A 21204-nucleotide genomic window follows, 5' to 3' on the forward strand; every position below is an offset into this window, starting at 1 on the left:
ACTGTTTGCCATCAGTGAACAATGCAGTCAAAGATTTCTGTTTTTTTTTTATCTTAAATTAACAGCCTTTCACAACAGTGCTCATTCAGAAAATGTCACAATCAGGTACTGAAACTAGTCAGAAGCACTTCCACTACTAGCATTCCACATGCTCATATAAGGACAGTAAAGTAATAGCAGAAACCTAAGCATGCTATACTGGAGTTATGCAGTAGGACTTTTTTTCTAAGCAATATGTTGCAGTAAAATGGCATTAAAATACATGACAGTCTCAACTAGACAATGGCACTTAGCAGGTCAGGAGTTCAAAAAACGCAAAAAACCACATGGACATCCTTAAACAGTTCCTACCAGCAGTGTAACAGAGTGCTGACATTCAATTCAAACCCTCAGTTCAGAAAATCCAACTGGCACTGAAATGCTACCTACACAAAACAATCTACAACATACTGTAAAGATTCAAAGTCTGAATGTTGTGTAGTCACACAAGGGGAAATAAGTCTCAGAAACATGTCTAAAGTACTATTCCTCTCCTCAGAACATTTCATACTTACCCAGAGACATGGGGAAAATGGCAATAATTTGACAAAAACACTACATCTTTTTGCAGTTTATAAATAAAGCATCAAAAAGGCGGGTATCTCTCAGAATCAGTCACAGTTTTGTGTACTTACAGTATAGGAGGGCTCAACTGATGGACGAAGACTGCTTAGCCACCACCGGCCCTACAACATCTATGTTCTTATACTGGATAAACACTAACAGAATGGGCACAGCAAGAACGATTTTTTTGCAATGTTTTTATATTAAAAAACATTCTTTTAAAAAAAACAAATTTATACATGTGAATTCAATTTCAAAATGGGCAAGACAAAACGTTTCAATGCATTTTTCGATACAATTTACCTGACTGTCCTGGAAAAAGAACAGCACAAAAAAATATATAACACTAAAAATATGCAACATTTTTCTTGCAACCACGTTTTCTGGGGAACATGTTATGAAAAATACTTGCTTACCGCTTTTTCTAAACTCGCCTGTGGAGGAGGAAGTGTCTATATCAAGGCAAAATAAAATGCATACTACCTCAACAATGTCAGCAAACCAGGCAACATTTTTTAAAAAAGGAGCGCCACAGCAACGCAGTTAATGCATCAGTTACGGTACATAGAGACCTGTTGACTTTCTGAGGACAAACATCTGTCTACTGCTAGAGTCAGATTCAGAGCAATGTCAGGAAACAAGTGTAAAAATAAAATGTCTATCAACAAGGACGTATGTTGGTCTGAACCACTCAGGATCACTGCACGCACATAATGTGTCTAAAGAGCCTTATAGACAGTTGGAGAGAGACAGGACAGCACAACTTTGAGTCAAACTTTTTGGACAATTAAACCCACACTTCAAGCTCCCCCCCCCCCCCCCATAAAACAAAACGTACAGAAATTCATCTCAACCCTTTTGGTTTCAAACCACCCCAACTTACCAACACAGGAGGTTTCAGTTTGTTTTATTGCAAAAACACAACAGGCAATAGCATTTTTAAAACTGAGATGATTTACATGGTAATGTCTACAGTTTAATAAACATGAGTTCTAACCACATTTAATGTAGATACAGGGCTGGAATGACCATATGTATAATTACCTCACTAAAAACAAAGCATTTACAAGAAAAAGAAAAACAAAAAAATAGAGAGAGGACGTGTTCGCCGGGTAATCTGCCATCTATGTGAAACACTTTCAAACCAAGGAAATTTAAGATCTTCATCAAGGCGTCTGCATCCAAACATTTAACAAAGGATTTTGTTTCGACAATGTAGCATTTACTTTATGTCCACTTCACATTACTGGCCCTGTGCAAAGAAATACATAGAAGATACATTGCATGTTAACAGCAGAAACAGTGGACTCAGCTTCCCAAAATTAAAAAGTTAAAACCCTGTGTAGGGAAGAAATAGTTTTTGGTTAAGTTTGTCAAGCTGCTGCAGTCACAGGGTTCACTGGAACCCTGTAAAAACCTGAGGAGTGAAGGGGTGTTAGGGCACAAAAGCATTCAGTATTCAGTGGATGTGGAGGGCAGATTCTTATCGGGGGTGTACCTGAGGGGCTTGTGGTGCTGCACCCATCGTCTGAGGGTTGGCTGTGCCGTAGTATGCAGCCTGCTGGCGGTAGTACTCCGCCCAGGCAGCGCTGTAGTCTGGCTGGCCTCCGGGCTGGGAGGCCGCGGCTGCCGCTGCTGTGGCCTGAGGGGCCGCTTGACCTGGAGGATAAAACAACAGAAAAACAATGGGTACACCGGACAAACACTCAAGGATATTTAAGTGTACTTATGTAGATGTTAAGTCATTTACTGTAGTGTGGACAATTTACCAGCAAGTTACAGTCTAGATGAAACAGCATTTTGAGAGTATCCAGCTTCTGCATCATGGCATATTTCCAAGTGAAACAGGACAAGCAAGAATTTGATTTGAACATTGAAAAGTGGGTGTATCATAACCTGACATACTATACTGTATGTTATACTGTACTATACTGCTACATTGATGGGTGGATGTCATTTATTGGTTAAATTGGTCCCTTCAAGCCTACTTTAGTACACCTCATTTTGTTTTACAGAAAGAAAATGACTGGATTTTGATACAAATATTTAAAGAAATTTATTCTATTTAATTATTTTGTTTGGCATACATGTTAAAATGGGTGCACAATATCACTGGGGATGTAATCAAAGTGGTTAAAAAGGCATTTTTCATTTTAAAAAACACTGCCATAGGTCCTTTGAATAGAAACCTTTACATGCATCTCCACATATTAGGCATTAACTAGTGTTTCAACAGCTATTTCTATAACCAAACAAATCCAGATCACAACAACAGTTAAGTCTCCCATCTCATTTTAGGGGGACGTAACATATATAAGAAGGGGAACGAACCTGGTACCACTTTCTCTGGGCGTCAGGTCAGAAACCTTCTGCCTTTCTCTTGGGCGGCTGAGAGAGCAGATACTCTACTGCAGAGGGCTGCTAGAGAAGTACAGTCGCCCTTCAACATGGAAATCATTCACCTCAGAGCTACAGGGGAACATTATTTGACTGATTAAGGATCTCATCTGTTTTATGGATGTTAATCTTTGTCAGAAAGGCAACTCCATAAAAAGTAAAAAAATGTGGTTCACGGTGCATATTATTTAAAGCCACTAAATGTCAGTCTAGACTCTTATTCTCCTAATGACCATGGCTCTACTGTACAGTTGCTAGTCTGAATATAAGTTTTCCATCTGCATCTCTATCACAGTAAAATGTTAAATGGATAGTTTGACTATTGATAAGTTCCTCATACAAGCTTAAGACTTAAAATAATCCAGTGCATTTCCTACAGTAGATGGCGGTCAGTATGGCCTGTTTGGAGAAGGAGTGCCAGCAGAGAAGCTAACGAATGTACTGCTGCAGACAGGGTCAGCAGCAAAATGCATTTCAGCCACATAAGTTTATGCTATATTTATAAAATTTTCACCAATTTATCTTCGCTTTCTGATATGAAACCACCATTTTATAAGCCAAAGGTCACTTTCTGTTGCTCAACCAGACTTTACCGGTGAGATCATTAACTTCACCTCGGAGAACACAGGTATTACTGGTCAGTGGTCTTTCATTACAAATGCATTAACAAATGCACAAAGACGATAGGGTTAAGTCTACATACCGTCTTTAATTTTACTCCATGCATCAGTTAAGACTTTAGAATGGGGAGTGAAAAGCAGAAGTCTGATTTCAGGGACACCAACCTTGTTTCTTGTAATACTCTTCCCAGGCTTTCGTGTAGTCCTGTGGTTGTTGACTCTGTTGACCTGCAAAGAGAAGAGAAAAATGTGTCAATGCATCCAAGCGTTAAAAGGAAAAAAAAAAAGAAAGAAATTAACATTGATCCTACATGGCATTATTTAACTCTACACACATTCAATAACATTTAAGACATTCATGGCACATGGCAAAACTCTGCCATCAGTGTTGATAAAACCCTAAGATAGTCTAGAAAATAAACTACTCTTAAGCACATGAAAGGTGGTTCTGTGTCGACAGCTCAGTCCTGTAATACTCAAAGTGTTGCAGTCTAAACAGCACAGGCATCAAATGTCAAAAACAAGTGGATGCACAGTGAAAACGCTCCACAGCAGGCCAGCAGTACTGACAAATACCCAGACCTGAAAAAGAAGCCGATTGAATGCCCAGTGGCTGTTTAGACTGGCTTGTGTTAATAGGTGTACACTGAAGCTACGTTCATATACCCATTTTCTTGTAATATTCCTCCCAGGCCTTGGAGTAATCTGCCTGTCCACTCTGACCTGCAGCCTGTGGGTCACCTGTTAAAAAAAACGGTACTTGTAATTAGTGAATCATTCTCAGCAGTTTGTCCTCCACCTGCCTGGGTCGAGCTGTCAGCCTAGGGGTGGTGGAGGAAAACTATCCTGTCCCTGGGGTAATATAAAAAAAGTTAAAAAGAAAAAAAAGGTGCTCTGCAAAAGCAAAGTCATTTAAAGGTGAAACCAAACCAACTTGCCTCCTGTTAGCGACACCAGGAAGACATGAGCACAGGACAGTAGTAACGTAAAGCTAGTAAACTACGCTGCTCTATGCTCGTCTAAAGAGTTTCTGCCTCCTCTAGAAGCGCAGGCACTTTGCTGATTGAGAAGCACTGTAGTTACCTTGGCCGTTGGTTTGAGTCGTGCCGGGAGCTCCGCTTGTTGGGGTCATAGGAGCCTGCGGCTGCTGGCTGTACTGAGCATAGTAGGCTGCCCACGCTGCTGCGTTGGCATCGGCTGCTGCTTTATCTGGACACAACAAACACGTTTTATTACTGAACAAAGGCAGGGATAAAAGCTATAAACATGCAGGTATAGATGTCCGTTACATAATATGGTGTAGGTCTGAGTTACTGACTTCAGACAGAACAGTAATGAAATGGCTTTGTTCAAACAAAGAGGATAATCATCAAGGGCTTCAAAACTTCCAAACATCGAATGTACCCGTATGTCAGCTCGGGATGTAACAATATCAATAACTCAAGGTAGGATCGTCAATGTTCCTACACCTTTTCTAAAGTCAAGTTCAAGCACTTTTCTAAATGCATTTTCAAATTCATTTTATTTATATATACACATATACTGAAAATAATTTTCAATTCTTGCTAACATTAAATAAGATGTATTGTGCCATAAACAACCAAAATTATGTTTCATGACAGCATTCTACTCAAGGGTGGCAAATTAAAGGAAAGCACAATGTTTCATGTTTCAAAAAGTGTTATTTGTCTTGGTATGACTCAACACCTACAATCTGGCTGAGCCAATATTTAAGTTAAATTTGTCTAGCTGACTGAATAGTTCACTCTTTAGAGATTTATTATGAAACTGCCATCGCAATCTTAAACCATTTCAAGAGTTTTATCCAGAATCCAAGCACTTTTCAAGCGTATGTCCAAGGATTTCCAGCACCTACGCAAACTCTACATAATACCGAAATTAAATAAAATCCATGGTACAAAATTTATCAAGACCAAAATGTATCATCATTAAATGACTGGAAAAATGTCCTTTACATATAATTAACTAATAACTTGGAACTGCTTTTACTTTTTTTTATTAATATAAAATAAAAGTAGCAAGCTATGATCTAAGCATATGCAAAAATGGGCATAAATCATCTTTGGCAATGAATGCTTGATTTATGTATAGACAACTGCAAAACAAAGACACTGCAGCGGTCAGTGTCACTCCTTAAATAAAATAATTAACCATGTAATATCACAGTAGATATCATCACAGCATGGTACAGTATGAGACATTTTTTTGTTACTGCAATATTGGGATATATTGTCACATCCCATGTGTCAACTGAAAACAGGTACTCACTTGGATCAGGCTGTCCCTGTTGCCAGTGTGGGTAGCCATTGCCCCATCCCTGAGGCTGGTAAGGCGCAGGAGGACCACTGATGAAAGAAGATCAACAACAATTAGCTTGTTACACATTCACCTGTGTTTAAAAATCCTTATCACAAAGAGCTTTAAAGATGAGGTAAAAACAAATATCCACTGTACTTACTGTGGTCCTGGAGGTCCCTGGTTGTATGGTCCAGGGTTGTATGGACCCATGGGAGCCCCAGGGGGTCCGGGTGGTCCAGGAGGACCATGCGGGCCTGGACCTCCATGTGGACCAGGTGGGCCATGGGGGCCACCCATTGGAGTGACGGGTCCCTGAAAACACAAACGCGTCGCAGTCAGTCAACAGGCTTAGAAAGAGACAGCCGTCTCCACACACAGTACATCCTTAAAAACTTCGTGTCTCACCCCAATTTTCTCCTCCACCAGCTGCCGGGCGTAGTCGATCTGTTGAGGGGAGCCACGAACTGTGAACATTTTGATGTTGGGGTCAGCGTTGGGTGGAGGATTCCTCTGTAGCTCGATCCTGGCTCCTGACTGCTGGCTGATGCCCTTGATTGTCTCACCACCTGAAAGAGTTCAGAAGTTTGGTTAACACCATCTCCCCATTTGTTTCTCTCTTTTTTTGAAAGATTAAGAGTCATTCTATTGTACATCTATATTTTACAAGTATTTTATTAACTATTTTCATATGCAGTATGAAAATGAAGTTGCTGAAATTAAACTCAAAAAGACTGACGTGATGTGTCTTTTTTTTTTTTAAATAATAGTCTCTAGCGGTGGATGATTTTACTTTCCCCATGGTTTAGTGTAACAAAACAAAATTCCCAATAAATCATAATATGGAATTGCAAGGCAAGCATGTGTCCCAGCTCTAATAGCTTTCCAACAACGTGGAGCCCTTGAGGGGTTACTTGCCTTTCCCAATGATGAGTCCAGTCTTCATGGTCGGGACAGTGAAGGTAAACTCCTGCAGGCCACCAGGGGGGCCCATGTTCCAGTTCCCCTGTCCGCGACCACGGCCTCTGCCACCACCGTGTCCTGGAGGTCCACCAGCCTGAACGCTCCTCAACAGATCGGATATGATTTCTGCCGCGTGCTGAGCCTGGTCAGGGGGACCCATGATCTGTGCTATCCTGTCTGGTGTGCTGCCATCATCTACAGAGAGAAAATAAGCTTATCAGTGACAATAGAGACATTCTGTTGCTCAAATAATACTTGACAGAAATATACCAGTCTTGCAGTTGACATGACAGTACTAAACTATGCTCTCTCCAACATGTTGTTCAAAAGACTTTCAGTGTGTTCAGGTCTCAGATAAGTTGTGGTTAGGGTTATCCATCAGCTTCTCAGCGTGGTGCATGAGTTTTCATCACGGACCGTACACATTTTTTAACTGCATCCAAATGACTTTGCTCTTGGGGTCAGTTTATCTTCTGGTGGTTAAATTTTCATTTCAGAAATTGGTATGAAAAACTAAAAAAGCAGTGGCTTTTTGATGGTCAAAAATGGCTGGGTTCAACTTTAAAATCGGTTTGAAGTTCATTTTGTGTAACAAATAAAATCATAACAAAACAGACAGGAAAGGGGCATCTTTTTTCGTTTCATGATTCACTGGCTTGACCAAGTTTTCCAAAATCCTGGCTCACTTGAGTGCAGTCAAGATCTTTGCAAATGACAGATGCTTTGTCTCAGAATATGAAAAGAAAAAAAAAAAAACATTCTCCCCTTCTGTTTTCTAGCAATTGGTTTTTAACAATTTCTGAAAGGAAAATCCAATGACCAAGATGCATTGACCTGAGCAGTTTTAATAACTCACCTGGTTTAAACTGAATCCTGACACCTGTGTCATTCTGTATTTTCTTGATCATCTCTCCATTTCTGCCAATCACAATTCCTACTGCAAATCGAGGGACAGGAACCTAAATGGCAGAAAACAAAACCTAAATTAAGAAAGAGATTCAAACTCTCATCTCCAAGCTGATAAATCAAACCACTAATTACAAATACTCACATCTAGGCTATCTCCTCCTCCACCCCCTCCAACTCGTGAACCATATTCACCCCGCTGCTCCCTGAAGCCTTGATCTCTGATCAGCTCCATCACCATCTCTTTGGCTTGCTGGAGGGATAAGAAAGTACATCTAATTACAGTACTACTCCATTTATCTCCATGGAGACACATAATGAGGCATGCAAAAAGACATTATGGTTCTTGACAGGGATTTATTCAACAATAGGATGAAAGCAGAGCTAGTGCATACACAGTAACAAAGAAGGGAGGTCTTACTCCATCACTGCCTGCTGTACCGTTAGCAGTGCGGTGATCACACAGATGAGTACTCACCTGAACTTTAAAGGGTTCTCCTGAAATGCGGAGTGGCTTGTCTGCGCCTGTGTTTTGGGGTCCATCTTGGATCATTACCATTTTCACTCCAGCTCTTTCCTGCAGGTCAAGAGAAGAAGAAAAAACATGTCATCTGCATGAGTCTGTGCCAAATGTGTGCCCTAGCGTTGCTGAGATATCAAAACTCCAATGTGGTCCTCTTAAGTCTTTATACGTGTTCAGGTCTCAGATAAGTTTGTGGTTAGGGTTATCCATCAGCTTTTCAGCGTGGTGCATGAGTTTTCATCACGGACCGTACACATTTTTACTCTGACAAATGGCTTTTTGCCCACTGCTGTTTCTCAGTTCTTATCATTTAAACAGATTTCTAACACCGATGTCACTAAATTTTCTCTTTTTAAACTGTACACTCACCTGAAGGCTTTTGATGGTTTCTCCTCCCTTCCCAATGACGAGTCCGGCTTTAGAGGCAGGGACCATTATCTCCTGGACAGTCATTCCCGGGCCGTCATTGTGGTTGAATGCTGGAGCTGGACGCCCCTTCTCAACTATCTCTGTTAGTAGCCTCTTGGCAGTCCTGAGGAAAAATTGAGTTCAACTCTTTAATGCATACTATAGTTGTTGGAATTCCCTTATTCTCTTAACATTTTAAAATGTTATCTTGTCCATCTAAGCTTTCATTTACTTTTTATCTACTGATTGATATTAATCTATTTACTCTTATTTTATCCTTGTTCTAGTTTTCCCTCATCTACAATAAATGTGTCCTCAGTCCCTGTGTTTAATGAGTGCTGTTCTTATTTTAGTGCTCAGTAATTGCTTTGTGTGTGTGTGTGTGTGTGTTAGGAGGTAATTCTATTATGTGAAGCACTTTGTATTACCTTTTGTTTGTCTGAAAAATTCTATACAAATTAACTGATTAAATTTAAAGAACAACAATAATAAAAAAAACAGCTTACTGTATAGATTCTGGTGGTCCTGTTAACGTCACAGATCTATCTGGCATTCCTCCACTGTCTATAACACAGAGAGAGAGAGACCAGTCAATGTAAACCATTCAGCAACCTTTCTCTTTTTGCAGCAATGAGATCCACAATATTAGCAACAGCTCTTACCAGGTGCAATCTGTATTTTGCATCCAGATTCCTGTTGCAGACGTGAGATTTGTTCACCTCCTCTTCCAATAACTAGAAGAAGAAAAAAAAAACAAAACGTGTTACCTCCAAATGTTTAACAACAAGACTGAGGTGATATTTCTGATGTTTCGTGTTTGAAAAATAAACTTACTGAATCCAACCATCCCATCAGGAACCTTGAACTCCTCTGATATCGACCTGAGAGTAAGAGAACAAATCAAGTTGAGCTTTGTGCTAAATGGCCACATGTGCGAGATGAAAATATTTTAATCTGTATTTACCTTGGGGGGCCCATTCCTCCCATTGCTGAAAAGGCTGGAAAAAAAGACATTACAGCATGTTAGTGATGAAAATATACAACATATGAGTTTAAACCATGCACCAAATTTCCAATTGGGCCATTTACTTCAGTTAGGGAATCGATAAAAATTACAGCCATATATTTAACTGTAAATACAGTTGCAGTTGACATGACACTACTAAACTATGCTCTCTCCAACATGGTGTTCAAAAGAATTTCGATGTGTTCAGGTCTCAGATAAGTTTGTGGTTAGGGTTATCCATCAGCTTTTCAGCGTGGTGCATGAGTTTTCATCACGGACCGTACACATTTTTTAACTGCATCCAAATGACTTTGATCTTGGGGTCAGTTTATCTTCTGGTGATTAAATGTTTGAAAAACTATATCATTAGGTGACTTACCATCATTTGTAGCCACTTTCTTTGTCTCTGGTTGGTCTGTGACAACATAACATAACAACCAACATGAGTATCTCTCATTATATCGACCATCACATCAGTAAAAGTATTCCTCATTCTGAAAATGGTTTTTCAACAATGCATGAAATTTAAAGAGTTACATTAAAATGTGTTAAAAAATATTGAAACACAGAAGCCCACACAGCCACCAATCAAACAGAGCTGGAATATACTCTCATTTGCTAATTTATTGTGTACGATTAAAAATGAGTGCAGCCAAATTCAGTCCTGCAATAAATACTTCCTCCAAGAAGGTTATAATTAGGGCCACACCATATGTTAAAAAACAAATCATACTGCAATTATTTTAATGGTTTTAATATCACACTTTTCATTTCAGTGAACTCAATTAAAATCATGATGATGTGACATTTGTTTGGGTCTATACCAAACAAACAGGCTTTTCTGTTAGAAAAAACAAAGGTTCTAAAAAAAAAAAGGTTCTGGAAAACAGGATTTGTAGGCCGTGGCATCTTTGCAGCAAAAGCACTTAATTTTTATGCTGTTTCGTCCCAAATGTTTCCATTGTCAAAAAATGTAGCTAAAATCTCCAATAATTGTTCAGCCCAAATAAAAACTGAACAGCACACTATTCATGAAGGAGGACTTATTGCAGGATTGTTATATTATTACTTCTCCATAAAAGCAAGCCAGCCAAGACTCAACCTGCCCAGATAGTATGACTCAAAAGCCCCACCACCCACCCTACATTTTTAATTAAAACATGTAATACCTGTTACCCAAATATAAATACATTTTCCACAGCCAGCCACTGATTTAACACAGCTGTGAGGACAGTGAAAATATCATCCAGCTCTTAACACATGCAATAAATGATCTGCTTAGGTTAAGATTAGACACATTAATGAAAATGACTGAATAGTGAATAACTGAATAGTTAGTAGTCATATACAGAATGTTAAACTCATTGGAGAAAATGCACATTGACATAAAGACAATTACATTTATTAAAGTTAAGAACATTTCTAGGAAAACACACTTTAGTAGCTACTAAAATATACAGGCAAGCATTAATTAACATTAACTATGAAGACTTGCATTGAATCGATTTGAGTCACTAACCGATATTCAGGTTAGGCATGGGAAAATACCCACCAGCGTCCTCCAGGGGCCTTTTCTGGCCTCCGTAGCCAAATTCATTTGTTGGGGGAGCCGCCACGCCATCACCACCAATTTTTGCTGCAATCTGAAACACAGAACAAAAAGAGAAAACAACAATTTTGAGTAGTTTTCTCACACATTTTAACAACAATAGAGGTATAAGAATTGTCATACAAAGGTAAAGTAATAAAAAAGCAACCCAACTTGGTACACACCAGAGGGAACCAAAGACAACTGTAAGTTCTTTTACAGTTCAAATGAAGTTTCCATCTTTTAGAATGGTGGAAGTATTTGAAGCTGTTTTGTTCTTCACATATTGGGTTAGAGTGCCACACTGACTTCAACAGCAACTTGATGAAAGCAGGGTTTTAAGTAGCGAGGAACAATTTTGGAAAAAGGGGGGAAAAAACTTGCTTGCAACAATTCAGACTGATAATAGAGGGAATGATGGTTTTTATATAATTATTCACATTTTCATTGAAACATGATTGTGATGTGATTTTTTGCTGGGATCGGCTGTTTTCTGTACGGTACAATGTGTTGGCCAGGATCTCTCTGCAAGACAGCTTTTTATTTAGGATGCTGTTTTGACACTCACTTTAGCCTTTGAAAATACTATGCCCTGCATCTGAAAACTGCAGTAGGCCATACTGTAATTTTGCTTAAAAAATATCTTACTGATCAGCCCTAGTTTGGAGTCAATTTGTGGGTGTGGAATTTACAAAGAATGATCAGAAGCTCAGAATATAGATCATATTACTATCTAGTCACGTAACACAAAATATGTCACCAACACATTCATCTCTGCATTAATATGACCTTTTATATTTATTTAGTTTTAAGTATCTTCTAAAAATTTTAATCTAATCCACAAAAAACACAGTTATAGTCTATACTTAGATCAGGTCTTTCCGCCGCTTCTTTAAGAAACTAAACTAGATGTTAAATATTTAAGAATACTTCTTTCACTTCATAACAAAAACGAAATTTATTTAGAATACAACAAGCATTTTTCAACTGCAACTCGCCCGTGACAGACCACAAGAATTTCGTTGCAGGGTGTCAATTGTACATTAATCATATCAACATTACATTAATTAATCATATCAACATTGTAATAAAACTGTTGAAAGCTAAAACTAACTCTTTCTAAAACGTTGTAATTACTTAGAAAAGAGCGGGGTGGTTTCTTTTCTGTTCATGCTTGCTGCGTTTGGACAGGCTGCGGCCTACATTTCTGTGCGGAAGTCTGAACCAACAAAGGAGAGCAAATGCTTCCACTTTACCCATTTGGTCAATGTTATAAAAACGTGCAAAACTTGTGTTTAACAATAACTGAAATATATCTCTAATTTTTTTTTCAGCACACCCAGCAACGATCGCTTCCGTTTTACACCTCTTTTCGCTTTCGCAGTGTGGCGTAATGTTAAAGTTAGCTAGTCATCATCCGTTAGCTTTAGCTCAGCCTGATGTGATGCCGTTTGTAGCGGCTGAAAGCGTGAAAAACTCGATTTTTACTTATTTCATTCGAAATTAACTTCACACTAAATGAGACAGTCGTTTTCTTACCTGCCGTGCTCGTTGTAGAGCATCTTTAAAAGCATCGTTCATGCCGCCACCGGCGTTAGAGGACGGGGGAGCCACGCTGCTGTAGTCAGCCATATCTGCTGCTCTTCTCCTCTTCAGCGCGACAAGATGGCGGGTTACATTCACAGGATGTGGATGGAAAACTCGCGGTCAATAGTAGCCTCGCGATAACAGGCACATTCTCAATTCAAATGCTAATCTGGACCGAATTTGACTATTCTTGGTTAAATTAAAGGCAAGGCTTCGGTTTGGTTAACGTTAATTTGTCGAGTTGTTTGATATTTTGCTCTTAGATACTTTCTCACACCAACAGGAACAGTTTGGTCTCAACACTTCAAATTCAGATAGAAGTACTGTTACAATACTGAAATATTATTATTAAAAAATACTTAAGTAAAAGTAGAAAGTATTCCTCTCAAAAACTACTCAAAATATTTACTTTCAACGGTTGATGTTTAAAGCAGGGGAGTAAATATAGACAGTGCAGGCAGTTGGGGCCGTGCACTTGAGCCTGTCCTAACTACTTTACACCTACAGGTGCAGTGGTAAATACAGAGGTTACCCACCTTATTTCCCCTCACTATTTGATATATACATATATAGTAAAGCTATATATATATACAAGGCTTTGCCTTGGGGACCAGCATCACTCTGTCGGGGTTTATTTCACAATAATGACCTGCTCATTGTACATTACATGGTTACGTACCAAAATAAATCAATAATTTGACCCCAAATACTGATTTAAAATTATTTTGTTTATTTGAAAATAATTTTATTGCTCCTCCACAGGTTATGATCAGAAATGCCACAGCAACAGTCTGCTATACAGAAATAACAGACCTTAGAAGGTTGTAATTGAACAATCAGAATCGAGACATCACCATGTAATAATGGATTATAATAATAATAATAATGTTGAATTTTTGTTAAATTGTTGAAATTTACAGCAATGCATCATATTTTTGAGCTGGTTTTGTATGAACATTTTGATCTGTGATGTAACTACAGCCATCAAAGTACATTTTCCTTGCAAATGTATGAAGGAGAACTAGTAAATGTACTTATCATAATAAGGATCAGCAGCATTTGTTGAAGAACCAGCTACAAGGGGGCATTGATCTCAAAGAAATACAAAAAGTTCTGCTCAGTTGGTGGTGGAAGGCGACTAAGTCTCTATAACTTTTTCATTGTGTTTTTCCAAACTTTACTATCAACTTTGGCTTTGGTTTATTACGTAGTTAATTATCATGACATTTTTAAAATTCTGAATTGTTAAAACAAAATGTCACAAACACAAATATTCCCACACCTGTTATGCTGGACACAACTCATAACGAAGAAACAAAGAAATTTTAATGATAAATGGAAAAGAAGATGCCTGTTATATAATAAAACTTTATTGTACAGCTCATACTTTAACATGTCTTAATATACACACATATCATTGGTCCACTTGGTCACATTCAAATTTCAAGTCAACCATGCATCAACATTTATTTATTAGTGAGGTGGGCTCACATGCTCTTGCACAGTGGTAAACCATTCACTTAAAGGGACAGAAAAAAATACATAGTTTTCCTCTTATCTGTGGCGCCATTTCCCCATCTAGACTGTTTCAGTGTGAGTTGCTGCCCATGAGTAGATGCACACTTTCTTCTATGCAATGATACAGCTGGCAAGTGTAGTTTGGATGAAAGACAATAGTTCCTCCAAAACTTGGCAACTCACTCCAAAAACATTTAGATGGATAAATAGCACTACAGGTAAGATTTTTTTGCTTTCTTGTAGTGCTATTTATGTATTTTTTTATTTTCGGGTGAACTTGCCCTTTAAATTATGCTATGAAAAAAGCTACAGCTGTAGTAACGCTTGAAGTGCAAGATAATCACCTGCAATTTTTGCCATTTTAAAAGGATTCCTGTTATTTTCGGACACTCAAATATCATTAAGAGTTCACAGTTCTTACTGATCAAATCCCTGAAAAACATTTTAAAAAGCAACAGTTCAGCACACTAAAGAGAGCAACCTATTTTTGCTACATTCAAGACTCTGTAGAAGAAAACAAATCTTCAAATTTCCTAGTTAAAGTGTAGTTTATCAGAGCACATGGAATAGCCCTGACAAAGCTGGCTCCCATTCCGTTATAATATCCTCTGATTCCACGTCTTTCATATATCCCTAAAAGTCCCTGTAATACGCCTGAAGTTGGTCGGGAGTCTGAGCTGAAAGCTGGAAAACAAGACACACGATCTAAATGAGCAAAACATCTCAAATTGTGCTAAACAATCTCAAATCTGTATGGTTTACCTTGTGCCTGCTGCTGAGTCCTGATCACTGCCAGTGGGTAACTGGTCACTTGTCCAGAAGCAAAGGCCACAAAACTGAAGAAGAACAGTTTGGAGTCAGTGTTGTAGGCCGGATCACTCCTCGCCCAGTTCATGATTGACTGCAAAATGAAGAAAAAAAAGTTAAATAAAGTATCTTTCAGATGCACATGTTGGATCTTTGAGTGTTCTTCTGTCTCACCTGATGAACTGCACACTCCACGCCTGCGTAGGGGATCATGCAGAGGATGCTGGGCTTGAATCCTCTGTAAAAAGAGGACATCGACTCATGTCTGTAAATAGATCGGGCACAGGCCACGACACCGTTGTACATGCCGGCCTGCTGCAGGTTCAACCTCACCTTTAGCACCTGTTTGGGGGGAATACGAAGAGAGACATAAGTGAACACATTTTAAAATGTACACATATTTATAACAAATATAACAAACTTTCCAAACATTTACTTTTTTCAAAAATGTGACACTGAATTAACATAAAGGCAATGGTAGCAGTGCTACAGTACATGAAAACTCACTACAGCATTACTTAAACTAAGACATTGGTGGGATTACTGCAAACAAAGGAGTTAATTCATGAGAAGATATCAAGTGTCAGGTCATATGTATAAAATTTTACAGCACAGTGGGGAAACTGTTGTTCAGAACTTAATAGGTGAGGATACTGCAAAGTTAACATAAACATATTTATATTTGTTGATACTCTGTGTATATGTTCACTGATATCTCAAGTTAGCTGTTCCGTATTTTACTTTATTTACGTTATAATGACAAAGTACAGGACAACACAGAAATGTTAAAGCCCTCAGACCTGCCACTGATCTCTGATACCTCTAAAGGGTAGAAGGCAGCGTGAGCAACGGCGCCGGACACACAACCCAAGCCGAAACGCTGCTGCACCGTCAGGGTCTCTTGTGTTCTATTTTGGGTGTACACCTTCATCTGGACACAGCAGTGTTTGTCAGTTAGAAATAGGAAACCGGTACATCAATAATTGATACTGCAGAGTCAGTCTGCTGCTGTACGTCTCACCTGGGCGTAGATGAGACACTGCAGCGTAGACTGTGGCGTTCCTTTCAGCACGTTGACGGCGTTGCCTTGCCACATTGAGCGCAGACCGCCGGCCTTCATCTCCTGAAAGCCTTGAGAGAAGGCCTTAGATCCATGAACCTACAGAACACAAAGGAAAGGATACTGTCATATGAACCATATGAAGTACATTTACTCATGTGTTATACATAAGTATTTAAGGTGATTGAGTATTATTTAATGCAAGTTTATACTTCCACTCCACTTCATTTAAGAAGCAAATATTGTACTTTTTACTTAATTTGCCTGACAGATTTAGTTACTTATTCCTTTTCAGATTAGAATTGTTCATATCCTTCTGCTGAAAACCTTTTTTTTCTGATAAAATGGATCAAGTGATAATTTATTGGGAACTTCTAATATAAACCAGATAAACTTCTTCAATAAACTGAATTAACAATCTAATAAAATCTTGGATTTGGGTGTCCCTGTAGCTCAGTTGGTAGAGTGTGCGCCCAGTGTACTGAGGCTACCAGTCCTCTGCAGTGGCCGCCAGCTCAGCTCCCACCTGCGACCCATGAGTTGCAGAGTTTTGGAGATATTAGAGAAATCTCGAGATATTCCAGAAATCGTGACCCGGTAACTCAAGATAATCCACAGACCCTATTGTGAGCAGTTTCACATGGGAACTATTTTCTTTCTATCGAACTCCACCTGCCATTACAGTGCAGAAGAGAGTGTGCAACTACTCATGGACAAGAGGTTACAGCTCAGTCAAGTAGCAGTAGATGCGCACGTCCATCTTGCACGGTGACGTTGGCAGGTGTAGTTCATAGATGAACTGTAGATGATTTCTGTAAAGAGACATTGCTGCTCAGGTTTTCTTTTTTTTTTCTTGGCGCTTGAGCACCACAAGAGGAAGAGGAACCTGAATACTCTTCCAGGAAAAGATAAATTATGCAAATCAAGTTAGGCTATCTGATAAGAGGTTATCATTACACCATGACACAGTTAAATATAACAGGGTCAGCACTATTTTCATTTGTAACACCAGGTCATTTATTACAAAAATTAAGACACAGCTCAGAAAGCTGTCTGCCAGAAATGTCTGTCTGGCACAGAGGCTTCAATGTCCATGTCAAGAGTATGAATATCATCATCAGGAGCAGGCTATAGTGGATGACTTAGGAAACGGAGGTTTGACTCCTATGTGAAGCTTAATGTTAGAAATCCCTTTCTGGTAAAAAATGGTAGAAACCTCAACAGTGAACGACAGTGCAGGGATATCTCTCCCAGGACACACAGACATGCAATAAATGCACCTTTGAGTTTAGATTACTCTGTTAAATAGACTTAATGTGAGGTTTCAGATAAAGAATGAGTTCTACAGTAAATGGCACAGCTCTCTAAAATCTTACTTGAGCCTCATAAAAGTCAGTAATCACAAAAAGCTTGTGCAAGCTTCACGTGTGAGAAGCTCTGAAGCCCTGCAGCTCATTGTGCTTCTATGGATTACATGCAACTGTCTTTCTTAGGTGTTTGTGTGTCTAGTTTACAGTTATTTGGGGACCATAAGAAAAACTGTGTGAGATCAAACATTCAGAAATGTATCAGATCATGTAAAATCAGCTAAATCCAGTCATGTCAGTAACACCTGACAGTGTAGCTGACCTGAAGTTGGGTCTTTAGGCGGTCGATGGGTGCCGTCATAGTCCGGGAGACACCGTCAGCCAATCCTGCCGCGAGAACAAAACTCCTCCATGCACCAACACCAGACGCCTCCTCCGGGAACTCAATGGGCATTGCACGGCTCTCACCCACATCGAAAACCTACAGACAGACGAAGTGAGCAATTACATTTATCGCCCTTTAATCATCGTGTTATTACTCATGCTTAAGTGGATTAGCTGTGCATTTGTCATCGTTTGTGCACACCTCTGCTTTGCTGAAATGTGACAGCACTAAAAGTGAGAGTGACGCTGCCAGACCAACTTACCAGACTGTGTTTCCATGACGACACCAGTTCCCCGATGTTGTCCACAGGGTTGAGGATGACATGGTGCAGGAATTCATCCCAGTCCACTGTCATCGAACTGTCCTTATCCATCCTGGTGTTTGCAAAAATGACAGCAGTGTTTGGTTTATTTTATTCATCACACACTGTAATGAAGACTCTTAATGACCAGCTGTCTATCTTGTCATTAATGCGTGTCTTAAATATCACTTTAAAAGAAGGCATCGCCTACTAATAAGAGTTGTTGTCTTTATTGATCACTACATTATAATAAAAAAAGACAGTAATTACTCCAAACTGAAGGAGTCTTTTTAATGCTAAGCATTTTGGGTCACAAAGCAATTTTTTTTCTTTTGTAACTGCAGATTTGATGGCTTAAAGGAAGAGTTCACACCAAAAGTAAAAATACATATTAGTGGCACCTTGTGGTGAACTTGCAGCTTGCAGTTGCTGTTTTAGTTCCTTTGGGGTGAGTAGATGGATTCTTCTTTTGTTTTTTACCTCTGTGACTTAACCAAGTGAAAATCTGCTTTAAGATTATAGACTAATCCCTTCAGAAACTCCATGAATTAACCTACCATAACAACATATTAAGACTGACCAAAAATTGCTGCTTCTGATCCCAGCCATGTCATGAACAATGACTGCAGATTGTTACCATCAAAACAGAGATGCAGGGCTCCATGATTTAATAAAGTTAGACTGAAGTAGTCCTCTGCACATCAGTCAATCCTAAAAGTAAATATGGAGCTTAATCCCAGATTTAATGTACATTGAAGGGCCTTGAATATAATTGTATTCTGTGACTGTAATGTCAAATTTATGAATTTTTGTTTCTTGCTTTAAGTTTTAGTCTTTTCTGTGATTTTTTCATATAAATTTCTAATTCTTTCTTATAATAAAGTATCATCATCATCAAGCCGAGTGCCACATAGTTCCATTATATTTGAGAGAAGGCAGACAACTCAAGGCTCTGCAACTCACACCAAAACAATCTACAGTAGATGGATAAATAACATTACAGGTAAGAGGCAAAATATATATTTTTGATTTAGGGGTGAACTGTCCCTTTAGTGGTAGGTAAAAAAAACCTTCAGTAATAAAAGGTTGAGGATGTATATTACTGACCCATAAGCATGACTAAATTTATGTACAGGGAGAGGGTCATTAACTCGCCATACCTACACCGTCACTGTACATTATTCTCGCTTATTACACGGGTATAAATTTTTAGGTTATTATTTGACACAAAATATACATTTAAAAATAGTTTTATTGATTTTATTGCTTCCACAAAGTCTATGATCAAAACTGTGTCCATAGCAACAGTCTGTTATTCATAGCAGCAGCGTGCTATTCAGAAATAACAGATCATATAATGTTGTAATTGACCAATCAGAGACAAGTATTCACAAAGACTGTGTAGTTAAACCAATTATAATATAAAGTAATCTGTTATAATTTATTAATCCATAATACAATGAGTATACCTTAATGTACAGTGATGCCAAAAGAGATCCCTAATGTGATAAGTGTGCAAATGAAATGTGTTTTACACTCAGCTGAATCTGGTACCACAACAGTTAATGTTTTATTATTTCACATAAATGAATGTTTGTTTCAATGCAACAGTGAATCCATGAGGTAGTGGGCAAAAACAAAATCTTACATTTGAATAATTTTTTTTGCATTCCCCTTTGATATGACCACTCCTAACTCCTTAAACAAACATATGATGTCCTCCTGGTCAATCACCCCTGATCAGAGAAGAAATACACAAGATTACAAACAGATACTGGCACTGTTTATACTCTGCTGCAAGGTGTCAAGTGATAACTGTGTTGAATTCTGGGAAATGATACTGTAAACTCTACAAGTGCAAGGGTCACTGGCTGGTGTATTGTCTACTGTGTACAATAAACAAGTCTTACTCTTGCCTGCCTTTCATGTTTGACCTTGAAAATACAGTTTATTATCAAAGAATGAACACTTATTTTAGTTTATAAAGAATATGCACATGTAGGACTACTCATCTTCCACATCTGCAGTAAAAGCTGTTTTAAAGGAAAACAAAATAAGACGTGTGATGCTTAAAAACAGATTCAAAAAATCATTATAGTATCTGTTCAACAAAGCTATTTGTACTTTAGGACAGTTTATTGTGTCTCCTTGAGAAATTTGCACAAGATTTTTAAAGAGGTAAGTTTCTGACCACTCACCACACTTGTTCTTGTCAAGGTCATTAAAGTAAATTTTCCATTTTCTCTCTCTGTCCATCATGTAGCTGATGAATTCTTCATAATCCAGCAGGCCATCTTTGTCTTTGTCATAAGAATCAATGATATTCTAGAAGGGGAAAAAATAGGTTGTGGTCACTAGTACTTGAATAATTTATTAGACAGAGCCTGACAAATACAGAGGATACTGTTAAAAAATATTATTAAGAATATTACCTGGACCTTGCCATCCGCTGAGAGGATCCCATGTTTCCTCATTTCGTTGTGCAGCTCCGCCACAGACACGAATCCATCATTGTCCTGGTCCAGTTTAGCAAATAAACCACGAAACTGATCCATGATGATGCGTTTAGACACTAATTAGCTCCAGAATAATAATAAAAATGCTTCCTGCCTCATCATCTGCAGGTCCTCAAAGGAGACAAATAACGCACTGATACTGACCAGAGATCAGTGACCTGCAGGTCTGCTCCGACGCTGACTCATTGCAGTATAAAAACGTTTCTCACATGAGCTCAAAGAGAAACCCTCACTGTCTCTGTGGTGCAGCAGGGGGCGCTGTGGCTGCAAGAGAGCCGAGCTCAACATCATCTTCAGTCATCACTGTGTCCCCCCACCTCTGTCAGTGGACCTGCTGACACAGTATTCAGACACAATTTATTGCCATAAATATAAATTCACTGCATAAACATG

At 38.7% G+C, this 21204-nt stretch overlaps 2 protein-coding genes across 4 annotated transcripts; both read right to left on the reverse strand.

Moving 5' to 3' along the window:
• Nucleotides 1-1493: 1493 nt before the first annotated feature.
• fubp1 (far upstream element (FUSE) binding protein 1) lies at nt 1494-13025 on the reverse strand. Of its 3 annotated transcripts, XM_084731401.1 has the most exons (19): nt 12870-13025; nt 11262-11385; nt 10122-10157; nt 9701-9734; nt 9571-9617; nt 9399-9470; nt 9243-9300; nt 8698-8860; nt 8284-8382; nt 7951-8058; nt 7756-7858; nt 6855-7094; nt 6345-6505; nt 6100-6251; nt 5910-5986; nt 4704-4829; nt 4287-4361; nt 3786-3848; nt 1862-2262 (listed from the first exon to the last, which is right to left on the reverse strand). In XM_084731401.1, the coding sequence occupies exons 1-19, from the start codon at nt 12960-12962 to the stop codon at nt 2087-2089; spliced, it is 2007 nt and encodes a 668-aa protein (XP_084587527.1). In that variant the 5' UTR covers nt 12963-13025; the 3' UTR covers nt 1862-2086. The 3 variants fall into 3 exon arrangements, with proteins under 3 accessions (XP_084587525.1, XP_084587526.1, XP_084587527.1); XM_084731399.1 differs by lacking the exon at nt 12870-13025 and adding an exon at nt 1494-1855 and having other exon boundaries at nt 2102-2262; nt 9571-9734; nt 11262-11365; XM_084731400.1 differs by lacking the exons at nt 4287-4361; nt 12870-13025 and adding an exon at nt 1494-1855 and having other exon boundaries at nt 2102-2262; nt 9571-9734; nt 11262-11365.
• Nucleotides 13026-14726: 1701 nt separating this feature from the next.
• Nucleotides 14727-20889, reverse strand: slc25a24l (solute carrier family 25 member 24, like). The gene is made up of 10 exons (XM_084732287.1): nt 20728-20889; nt 20494-20620; nt 19944-20031; nt 18257-18368; nt 17932-18090; nt 16264-16401; nt 16063-16173; nt 15417-15584; nt 15198-15336; nt 14727-15119 (listed from the first exon to the last, which is right to left on the reverse strand). Exons 1-10 carry the CDS (start codon nt 20848-20850, stop codon nt 14932-14934), a joined length of 1353 nt encoding a protein of 450 aa, XP_084588413.1. The 5' UTR covers nt 20851-20889; the 3' UTR covers nt 14727-14931.
• Between the last annotated feature and the right edge of the window lie 315 nt (nt 20890-21204).

The sequence above is a fragment of the Lutjanus erythropterus genome, chromosome 12 (assembly GCF_056507025.1).
Source record: "Lutjanus erythropterus isolate fLutEry1 chromosome 12, fLutEry1.hap2, whole genome shotgun sequence".
Taxonomy (NCBI): domain Eukaryota; kingdom Metazoa; phylum Chordata; class Actinopteri; order Lutjaniformes; family Lutjanidae; genus Lutjanus; species Lutjanus erythropterus.

What these genes read in the sequence shown, in the direction of transcription:
- fubp1 (XM_084731401.1), bottom strand. Translation starts at nt 12,962, where the DNA reads ATGGCTGACTACAGCAGCGTGGCTCCCCCGTCCTCTAACGCCGGTGGC. An exon ending in AAACCATCAAAAGCCTTCAG is followed by an intron (nt 8,383 to 8,697) that starts GTGAGTGTACAG and finishes CTTGACCTGCAG; the next exon opens with GAAAGAGCTGGAGTGAAAAT. An exon ending in GACTCAAACCAACGGCCAAG is followed by an intron (nt 4,362 to 4,703) that starts GTAACTACAGTG and finishes TTTTTTTAACAG; the next exon opens with GTGACCCACAGGCTGCAGGT.
- slc25a24l (XM_084732287.1), bottom strand. Translation starts at nt 20,850, where the DNA reads ATGGATCAGTTTCGTGGTTTATTTGCTAAACTGGACCAGGACAATGAT. An exon ending in GCCTAAAGACCCAACTTCAG is followed by an intron (nt 16,402 to 17,931) that starts GTCAGCTACACT and finishes TGTGTTCTGTAG; the next exon opens with GTTCATGGATCTAAGGCCTT. An exon ending in CTGCCTTCTACCCTTTAGAG is followed by an intron (nt 15,585 to 16,062) that starts GTATCAGAGATC and finishes CCCCCCAAACAG; the next exon opens with GTGCTAAAGGTGAGGTTGAA.